This window comes from Rana temporaria, chromosome 5 (genome assembly GCF_905171775.1).
Source record: "Rana temporaria chromosome 5, aRanTem1.1, whole genome shotgun sequence".
NCBI lineage: Eukaryota > Metazoa > Chordata > Amphibia > Anura > Ranidae > Rana > Rana temporaria.
The window spans coordinates 73,634,531-73,645,481 of NC_053493.1; the positions used below are offsets into that span (position 1 = coordinate 73,634,531).

General features: G+C 40.9%; 1 protein-coding gene across 1 annotated transcript; it reads left to right on the forward strand.

The window, feature by feature from the left end:
• Positions 1–6,298: 6,298 nt before the first annotated feature.
• Positions 6,299–10,017, forward strand: SHH (sonic hedgehog signaling molecule). Its single transcript, XM_040354318.1, has 2 exons — positions 6,299–6,350; positions 8,231–10,017. Exons 1-2 carry the CDS (start codon positions 6,299–6,301, stop codon positions 8,926–8,928), a joined length of 750 nt encoding a protein of 249 aa, XP_040210252.1. The 3' UTR covers positions 8,929–10,017.
• The last annotated feature ends 934 nt before the right edge of the window (positions 10,018–10,951 follow it).

Below are 10,951 nucleotides of genomic sequence, written 5' to 3' on the forward strand. Positions count from 1 at the left end.
ACGATAATTTTTCAGCATGAAAAAAAAAAAACGTTGTTTTTCAGCATGTCCAAAAAACAATGTTTTTCCAACTTCATCATTAAAAACGACGTTGCCCACACACCATCGTTTTAAAAAAATGATCTAGCAAAGCGCGGTGACGTACAACACGTACGACAGCACTATTTTGGGCTGCTTTAGCTGATTCCGTGTTAGTAAAAGACGATTTGCGCTTTTTTTGTCTGTTACAGCGTGATGCATGTGCTTACTCCATTATGAACGTTGGTTTTACCAGAACGAGCGATCCCGTCTCATAACTTGCTTCTGAGCATGCGCGGGTTTAAAGCGTTGTTTTAGCCCACACACGATAATTTTTTACAACCCAGGACACGCTCCAAAGGGAGAGAGCGGAAGCAGCCACACAGGACTTTTCAGTCTTCGGACTTTTCAGTCTGTTACAGCGTGACTAATGTGCTATCTCCATTACAAACGCTCGTTTTACCAGAATGAGTGAATCATTTAAATTAGGCGCGCTCCCGCGCCGAGCGTACAGCGCATGCTCCGTCGGGAAACTTTCCCGACGTGCATTGCGGCAAATGACGTCGCAAGGACGTCATTTGCTTCTAAGTGAACGTGAATGGCGTCCAGCGCCATTCACGTTTCACTTACGCAAATGCCGTGAAATTCAAATTTCACGGTGCGGGAAGGCCGGCTATACTTTAGCAATGGCTGCCCCTACTATTAGAAGGGGCAGCCTTGCGCTAAAAGTAGCCGTACGGAAACTCCGTACCTGGCTTGCGCTGGGCCCGCGCAAGCTTGTGAATCAGTGGTAGTATGCAATTTGCATACTACACGCTGATACACAATGGGAGCGCCCCCTAGCGGCCCCCGCAAGAATGCAGCCTAAAATCTGCGAGGCATAAGAGCCTTATGCCGCGCAGATTTTAGCCTGCAGTCGGTGTAACGAGGTTCCTGAATCAGGAGCACTCGTTACACCGGAGCAAGTAAGCACTTGCGCTGCGTAACCTATGGTTGCGCGGGTGCAAGTGCTTCTTGAATCTGGGCCATTGTGTTCTGCCAGCAGAACGCAATGATTATTTCTAACAGCTATAGCCGCTGACAATAGGATTTTTTTCTCAGCCAGTCTCTATTGAACCGGCCCAATTTTGATCCATATATGGCCAGCTTTAGCGATTTCATAGAATAGAGATTTGTGAATTGTGTAATTTGCTGTAGATCAGACAAAACTGCCTGAACACATTAAGGCAAATCCAAAACTTTTTTTTTTTTCAGAAAAATATGTCATTATTCGAATTTGTCAGGATTTGCTCAATCCTTGAAATGTTCTTCTCCAATGATGAACAATAAAGCTGCCAACATCTGAGTTCTAGCATCTTCCAAGCTTCATCTTATGTCCATGGGTACTCTTGATGGTTTGCAGTGCCATGTAAGGTCGTGTGACTGCACCATCCACAATTCAAGAGCAAATATTGGATTCCTGCAGCTTAAAACTAGCCTGCCATTGTCCTGTCTCCCCTTCATGCTGAAGAATACGATGAGGAGATTAAAGTCCATAGTTCCAAGAAGGAAGATTCTTTAAGATATCTTGTTTACTGAACGTATGACAGTGGACAATGGGCCCCGGAGATCAGAATTATTATCACTGCCAAGGCAGGGTGGTATTCACAGCAGAAAAACCATTACATTATAAATTCAAAGGCGTTTGAGTGGAAAGTGTCTGCCCTGTGCAAATAGTGCCTCCTGGATTTTGGAGTGTATGTGTGTGTGAATTGGCAGAGAGAGTTTCTGCATTTGAGTAAATAGGGGAGCTGGGAAGAAAAATTAGGTATACTTTTTTTTCCAAGAGTGCCTCCATTTTCTTTCAGGAATCAGAATGACAATTGGATTTTAATTAGGGAGCCCAAACAAGAGGCTACTCAATCTTCACACCTCAGGCAATCCACTAGTGTGTTTGTAGAGTGGCTGTACAGGCTGGGATCTATTCAAAAGCCCCCAAAATATGCAAACAAAGCTGTTCTGTCTCCGAGGACCATCTCCATGGGACAGAACAGTAGCACAAACGTTAGAAGAAAAAAATGCACAGCTTGTTTGTGGTCGGTTCCTGCTGCAGCATTTCTCCCATCTTTTTGCGGTTTGTTTAATTCGTTCACTGAAAGCGATAAAGACGTTTGTAGATCAATAAAAACGAATTTTCACCCTGTTAGTTGTTCCCGAGAGAACCATTAGCGTTACAGTAACGAAGCAGCAGCTTGAAGTGTTGGTTTAAGAATTCATTGTAACACTTAAGCGTACGGAGGAAAAGGAGTTCGGCAGGGAACCCTTCCACTTCACAAGTCATCAGTGATCAGAGATAGATACAAGTGTGAAATCAAGAAGGACCTACTTTGCATATGGACGAAAGTCACAGTGGTGTTACCTCAACATCCAACTAGGTTGCTTCTTTTGCTTTTCAAACATGAATTGGCAAATGACAACTGGAATTTAATTGGTTGCTACAACCAGCAACTTCACTTTTCCTCTTGGTCACTTTTATCTTTTTTACCCATGTATAGCTGAATTTCACCCATAACGCTAATTACACTCATACGTGAACACAAATCATTTGGACCATGTTGAATTATCTAGCATGATCCAAGATAAAGCAGCTAAAGTTGTAATACAGCTTTTCCTCTTGGTCACTTTCATATTTTTCACCGATGTATGACAGAATTTCACCCATAATACTAATTAGGCCTCGTACACACGACCGGTTTCCTCGACAGAATCCATCAAGAAACTTGATGGCAGAGCTTTTTTGCCGAGGAAAACGGTTGTGTGTGTGTTTGTTTTTCATCGAGAAAACTGTCGAGAAACTCGACGAGAAAAAAAGAGAACATGCTCTCTTTTTCCTCGACGAGAGTCTCAATTTCCTCGTCGGGCTGGTTTTCGTCGAGAAACACAATCGTGTGTATGTGAGAGTGGGTATTACCGCGCTATCAGAGGGAGGGTGGGGGAGGGGGGGGGGGGTGGGGTGCAGCTGCGGCACTGGAAGGTGTATCAGACCATAAGTATTATTAATGGGGAAGGTAGTGCTGCGCTATGTGTGGAGGATGGAGAGGTGGAAAGGAAGTGAAGGGTGGTCTGACTGTGACAGTACAAACAAAAATGGCTTTAAAAAGAGCCGATCAGTGAGCAGGCTGACAAACTTATAACTATTCTAGGCAAAGGTGCAAGTAACATAACTTCATACGTTCTTCTTAGTGGAAGGAAATACACAATCAATAGGTGATGAGAAGTGCAAATAAAGATATACAATCTGTGTAACACAACACCCAATTAACTCTGATGGGCTCAGTGATGAGCTAGTGAAAAAAAGTCCATAAAGCAGTAAACTTGTGATAAAGATCGATAAGGCAAAAAAACTTTAACAATAACACCAGAGATCTAAATAATAATTGAAAGTCCAAAATAGGGAAGTGATGGTGTGGGTCCGAATCGATAATGTGAAGAAAACGTGGGTATCCAGTGATCCTTTTAAGGTGACTGAGGATGTCCCCTTACCTTACTGCTGTAAGGTAACAGCATATGACTCCAAACACATATGGTTATCCAAAAGGGCTCTGGTCCAGGGAAACTAGGTCCTCCTTGGAAGTCGCGTCCCAGGATGGCCAATGTCTCGCGCCCAGGGGGATAAAACCACCAATAGTGTGATATTGTTTTAAAACTTTTAATCAACATAAAATTATAAGCGAGGGTACTCACATGGTTAAAATTAAATCAGGCATATAAAAAAGAGGGGCAATCGTTCGCCAACGTCACCTCCGGTACCTCTCAGTAGGCTCTTACGCGTATTCGTCACAAGCGTGACTTCTTCAGGAGTAATGAAAGGTATAAAGGGGATCCTTTATATAGGGTGACACAGTTATATAAAGGATCCCCTTTATACCTTTCATTACTCCTGAAGATGGAGATTGCACATTTGTCACGCTGGAACAGACTGAAAAGTACAAATCATCTCTCACCAAACTTTTACTTACTAACACCAGTAACATGAGATTAGCAAAAGCAGCACCAAGGGTTGTGCCAATGGAATCAAACTTCCCCTGCCGTCATACTTGTTGAACGTCACCGAGTTTGAGAACGACGAGATTTTGTCTTGACCATGTGTACGCAAAGACAGCTTTCCAAGTTTCTCAACAAGCCTAACAAGGAACTCGTCGAGGAAAACGATGTGTCTTTTACGACGAGTTCCTCGGTCGTGTGTACGAGGCCTTATGCTTATATGTGAACCCAAATAATTTGGATCATGTTGAATAATCTAGCATGACCCAATATAAAGCAGTTGTATAAGTAGTGACGATCCGCCCCGTGAACCTCTGCTTGCTCCACTGAGCCGGCGGATGACAGGGCGGTCCCTGCGAACTGTGCAGGGACCGCCCTGTCAGATCTCTGCTCTCCCCTATGGGGGGATCGGATGAACACAGACCATCTGCCCGTGTTCACCCGATCCCATCCACAGACGGATGGAAAAATATGATTTTCCTCTGTCTGCAGAATCGGAGGATTGCGGACCCTGATGAGTTTGGGTGTCAGCGGATATTCATCCGCTGACACCCGCAATCTCATAGGGATCAATGTATGTCCCTTTTTCATTCGTAAACGGATGGATGAAAAAGCGGACATACGGTCCGCATGTGTGGAAGGGCCCTAAATTGTAATACAATGAAAATACGTTCTGCATGTGTTAGGCGATTGCTTCTTAATACAGATGGTAGACAGGTGTAAATGACTTGAGACTTTTTTTTACATCTTTTTAATTCTTACTTGGACTTGTTCACAGGAATAATATTCCTTGGGAATTTTAGAATTTTTAGCAAAACATACTCAACGCCCTGCCCATCATAGAACATTTGTTCTCATTATATTATATGATTTAATAAAGGAGTCATTTCGGTACTTAGCCCCATGAAGTTGCCCCAAACTTTCATACAGGTTACGCTACTATTTCCCCCCCTGCATCTGCTTAGCTGTTTGTAAGGAAAAATCTAAAGTTAAATGGTTGATTTACAAAAGGCAAATGGGCTGTTCTCTTTGCTTGGAATTTTGCCTTACCTTAGTGAATGCAGTGAAATTTCACTTTGCAAAGAATACTCATTGCAATTTTTTTTTTCACTAAGTTAGGGAAAAATCCCCCTACAAAGTGCAAATTCCAATGCACAGTTATTAAGCCAATTTTCCTTTAGTAAATCAACCTCAAAGTTTTCCTAAAAACTGGCTCCTGTGTAAATCACACCCATGTCTTGGTCAAAGGGAGTGAATGTTGGAACTTGTTAGCTTATAGTTGTTTTATAGGCATAGGTTTAACATGGAGCTGCTATGCAGAACTACATAGTTACATAGTTAGTCAGGTTGAAAAAAGACACAAGTCCATCCAGTTCAACCACAAAAAAACGAATGCCACCCAGACACTGCATGGTAAAATTAGGGATGAATAAGCCTGGGTTCACACTAGTGCAAATTGGATGTGGATTCCCCGCATCCTATTTGCAATAGCAGGAGATTGTGACCGGCTCTCTATGGAGCCGGTTTACATATCTCTGCTGCGGCTCTGGTGCAAATTTCACCGGGTCCTGTGCATCTTTTGGTCTATTTCAGGTCTGAATTCTGCCAAAAATTTGGGCTGAAATTGGAACTGAAACAGTGAATGGGGACACACCAGTCCCCTGCTGTAAGATGAATACGGCATAGATGTGAACCCGGCCTTATGAGATTTTGGCAAAAGGGAGTTTACTACAAGCTGTCCCAGAAATTTGCCACTAATTGACTAATGCATTTCAATGAATGTCTGTAAAATAAAAATGCTTTGATTATCCCTACTTTATATTGTTTCACCAGCATTCACTAAAATGTATTGGAGTCAATCAGAGGCCGATGTTGATGAATTTTCAACAAAAATAGACCAGCTACGTCCCTTTACAATGCTAGATGAATTATAACTGCTTGCACAGTATTGGGCATTCATGGTACTTGAAGAAGGAAATCCTGATCAATGTTGTAGGCTCAAACTTTAGAAAAGTAACAAGCCAAAACCATTATTAATTGAACCTTGACAAGCTTGGTTTTATAGTTCTCCAGCAGATTTATTCATTCATTACAGGTATTTACATAGCGTCAACAATTTTACACAGCAGTTTACGTATATATCATACTTTTACATCAGTCCCTGCCCTTAAGGCACTTACAATCTAAGGACCCTAACTCACATTCTGACTTACACATTCTAGGGCCAATTTAGATAGGAGTAATTTAACCTACCAGCATGTCCTTGGAGTGTGAGAGGAAAGTGGAGTATCTGGAGGAAACCCATGAAGGCACCGGAAGAACAAGCAAACTCTAAGCAGGTAGTGCAGTGATTTCTTGTTGGGCAAATCAGTACAAATTAATATAAAGTATGTACAGTGAAACCTTGGATTGTGAGCATAATTCGTTCCGGAAGCATGCTTGTAATCCAAAGCACTTGTATATCAAAGCAAATTTTCCCATAAAAAATAATGGAAACTCAAATGATTTGTTTCACAACTATTTATTCATTAGTCCTTCAGTTTATATTCCATATAAAAGGATTATAACAATGTGATAGGATGTGTAACCATAAAATGTCCATCCACAAATGGAAGCCTCCACAAAGGGATTAGAAGGAAAATCCAGCTACAGAGTATAAAAAAGAGAAAAGAGAAGAGAGGCGACTCTAAGTGTAGCAATATGGTTACATTTAATGAAGGTACAACATTTAGCAACTCACATGGTTGATGATTAAAACAGGCACATCTAAGTATGCAGGCATCCGGGGTAAAGCAAACCACATAGACCATCCTCCTCATCGCTGTCAGTCTGCAATCGTGACTGGGAAGACTACCCTGCAGTAGAACAATCTGAAAGCGAGGCTTGAACCGCTCGTGGAAGGGACTACATCAATGGTGGTGCAAAGGATGGTGTTTGTGGACAGCTTTACCCCGGATACCTGCATACTTAGATGTGCCTGTTTTAATCCTCAACCATGTGAGTTTCTAAATGTTGTACCTTCATTAAATGTAACCATATTGCTACACTTAGAGACAGCCCCCCTTCCATTTTATACTCAGTTGTGATATGACGCTACTTTTATATCAAGACATCTTTTGTATATCAAGTCAAACTTTATTAAAACATTTTGCTTGTCTTGCAAAAAGCTCTCAAACCAAGTAACTCTCAAACCAAGGTTTTACTGTACATCTAAAGACAGTATTAACAAAGCATGGAGTGGTGTAACTTTCAGCTTTAGAACTGATGGAGTTCAACACAGTTAAGAGATGATTGAAAAGATACGTCCAGTTACATACAGTATATCCTAAGAAACTATCCCAACAAAAGCACCCTGGGCCAGATTCACAGTTGAAATACGCTGGCGTATCTACTGATACTCTGGCGTATTTTCAAATTTGCTGCGTCGTATCTTTAGTTTGAATCCTCAAAACAAGTTACGACGGCTTTAGGCTTCGATCCGACAGGCGTACGGCTTCGTACGCCTTCGGATCGTAGGTGTAATACTCCGGCGCCCGCTGGGTGGAGTTTGCGTCGTTTTCCGCATCGGGTATGCAAATTAGCTGTTAACAGCGATCCACAAAGGTATGCACGTTCGTCGCATTCTCTTACGTCGTCGCTAGTCGGCTTTTCCCGTCGTAAAGTTGCGAGTCCTATTTAATGGCTTATATTTAGACCAGCCAAGTTAAAGTATGGCTGTCGTTCCTGCGTCAAATTAAAAAAAAAAATTTTTTGCGTAAGACGTCTGGGAATACGAAAGGACGTAACGCACGTCGCCGTTCAAAAAACACGTCGGGGCACCGTAATTCGCAAAGCACGGCGGGAAATTTCCTAACGGAGCATGCGCAGAACGTTCGCCGCAGGAACGCGCCTAATTTAAATGGTACACGCCCCAAATTGAATTAGGCGGGCTTGCGCCGGACGGATTTACGTTACGCCGCCGCAAGTTTACAGGCAAGTGCTTTGTGAATCAATCACTTACACTTGAAACTTGCGGCGGTGTAACGTAAAGGCAATACGTTACGCCACCGCTATTCTATGTGAATCTAGCCCCCTGTCTTTAAATGGGGGTTACTATTGTTGGCATGTGTGATGATAGCAATATGTGAAGTTTATTATTAAAATATATAAATGAAAAGATTGTTAATCTTTTTTTTTTTTTCTGTTTAAGAAAACTCGGTGGCTGCAAAATCCGGTGGTTGCTTTCCTGCTAATGCTAGCGTCTCTTTGGAAGGTGGTGGTACCAAAGCATTGAAGGACCTAAGGCCAGGGGATCGGGTGCTAGCAGCAAATGAGGAGGGCAAGCTGGTTTACAGTGACTTCCTCACCTTCTTGGACAAACAGGAGAGTGTGAAAAAGGTCTTCTATGTGATTGAGACCCCTGAACCCAAGCAGAGCATCCGACTGACAGCTGCCCATCTTATCTTCGTGTTACAGAGCTCAGCTAATGGCACCAGGTCTTTCAAGTCTGTTTTTGCCAGCAACATAAAACCAGGAGATCAGGTGTTTCTAGCTGATCATACGATGATGGATCTGAAGGTGGTGACAGTGGACAAGGTCCACCTAGAGGAAGACATTGGAGCTTATGCTCCTGTTACTGCTCATGGAACAGTGGTCATCAATGGTTTCCTGGCCTCTTGTTATGCAGTCATTGAAGAACATAGCTGGGCACACATGGCTTTTGCCCCGCTCAGATTTGCCTTTAAATTTTTCTCCTACTTTTCCCCCAAAGACTACTACAACCCACCTTCCACGTACCTTCATGTTGAAGGCATCCATTGGTACTCACAACTCCTTTACCAGTTAGGAACTTGGATCTTGGATAATGACTCTCTTCATCCACTGGGTATGTCAACGAGGTCCAGTTGAAACATTTCTCAGTCATTCCATTAAGACATTCATTTTTAATGTAGGACAGTCCAAAGTAGACACTAAGGAACCCCATCCCACATTTCTTTGTCCTTATTATTTTTGTATTATTATTTTATTCTTGCATCACATTGTACGTTACTTTCTTTTTGTTCTCTTCTGCTGAATATTTATTTGTGTGTTGTTCGATTAGATGTTAAATATGAACGGGACATACAAGAAGCCTTAACTAGTTTCTTTGATAATTTATTGTCTTGCGAACTTTCCATGAACTCGTGAAAGTTCTCTGTGTTGATTCTAAGTTAACAAAGCAGATTCTATTTTTCTACGTGTTGAGTTGTCTTAACTCTAAGGGATGATTTACTCAAGGGTGCAACTTTTACTTCAACTTAGGAGACTTACCTTTAGTAAATCTACCCCTTAGTACTGTTTCGTTACTTTTGTCTTTCCCTCACCGTCTTTGACAGACCTCCATTGTAGGTGTCCACAAGGGGGTTTACTTGGCCTGGCTGTCACTGAAAGTGTTAAATAATTGTGAGAAATTACTTGTCTCAGTGGGGGGGTCAGTAAATTATATTTTTATACGCAGAATTGTAAATTAGAATTTTGTTTTTCAGAGATCAATACTTACTGAACTGCATTTCTTTTCTTTTATTTTTTGGAAATAGTGTACAATACGAGAATATATTATTTTAATTTAAATAGTTTCACAACGTAACGTTATCGCATATTCTATGTCTGTTTTTTTATGTTTTAATATTTTTTTTCATTTGTATAAACTTGCATCTGGTCACATTCACCTAACCCACAGACTGTTACACAACATTCCATTTTTTATCAGTTTGTTTTCTCTTTGACACAGTAGGAATCTTGTAATTTTACCTGCAAATAATTTATTAGAAAGTCATATTTTTTAAAACAAAATACAAAGCGCACATAGATGAGGACCTCCAGTGGATGAAGACTGTTGATTTGCATTAATAAATTGAATAACCGCTGTAAATTTACTAAAATGTATTTTTTGGAATACTTTGTAATAGCTTTAATAGTTTTATAGAAATAAAGTGTGCTATGCACAGCTTGCTTGTATTTAATGTTGAAAAATCATTGAAAATTCAGATTATATGACTAAGAACATTAAACATAAATTAATTTAATAGAATGGTTCATGTACTTTTGTAAAGGCTTTTTTTTTAATAAACAAAAACATTTTTGTAATAAAAATTAAAGACTTAAACTTGAATTATCTTAAATCATGCTAAGGAGCAAAACATTTTTTTTATTGTTAACTAGAACTTAAAGTGAAGTTTTACTAAACTTGCTAGGATAATGGCCCATGCCACTGAATGGCAATACAATATTAAGAAATCCTCCGCTTTTAAAAACCAGCACTTTCCAGAGAGTTGATTCAAAGTGTCACTCACAGTGCTTAGTGGTCCCTCTCACTGACCTCCATGTCACTGCCAACACGGGAGGTCAACAGGAGGAACCAATAAGTGCTGCACAGGACACAACATATCAACTCTCATGGGAAGCAATGGTTTCAGAAGACACTTTTGAGGAGAGTTTCTTCACAATGGAGAGATGTTTAGTGGTGCAACCAGTAGGATGGGTAAGTATTCAGAGGGTGACATTTTTCAGCATGTTTAGTAAAGCAACATACAGTAGTTGTTTAAAAGTGTTTCTAAAAATTAAAAAAACTAAAATGTAATGGATTACCTCTTACCAGTTGTTCTATGAAGTGGCTTGTTTTCTTTGTTTTTCACCAAGTAACCCTACAAATAGTACACTTCCTGTTCTAGGGTGACACTATTTACTGAGACCCCTGTATCTATGGAGGAAACCATGGTTGTTACACAGGCTGAACTACAAACACGTATTTCCTTCTTCCCTTATCTCACTACATGGGGGGTGATTGGATTAAAAATTTACACAAATAAGATTTTTTATGCTTTCAGGTCAGCTTAAAGGAAATGACAAGCATTGTGCCAGAGTGTCCCACACTACATGTTAGTCAACATTG

Excerpts from the sequence above, each read along its gene's own strand:
- SHH (XM_040354318.1), top strand. The coding sequence starts at position 6,299 with ATGTCCTTGGAGTGTGAGAGGAAAGTGGAGTATCTGGAGGAAACCCAT. Across the intron at positions 6,351-8,230 it reads TCTGGAGGAAACCCATGAAG|AAAACTCGGTGGCTGCAAAA; the intron begins GCACCGGAAGAA and ends TTTCTGTTTAAG.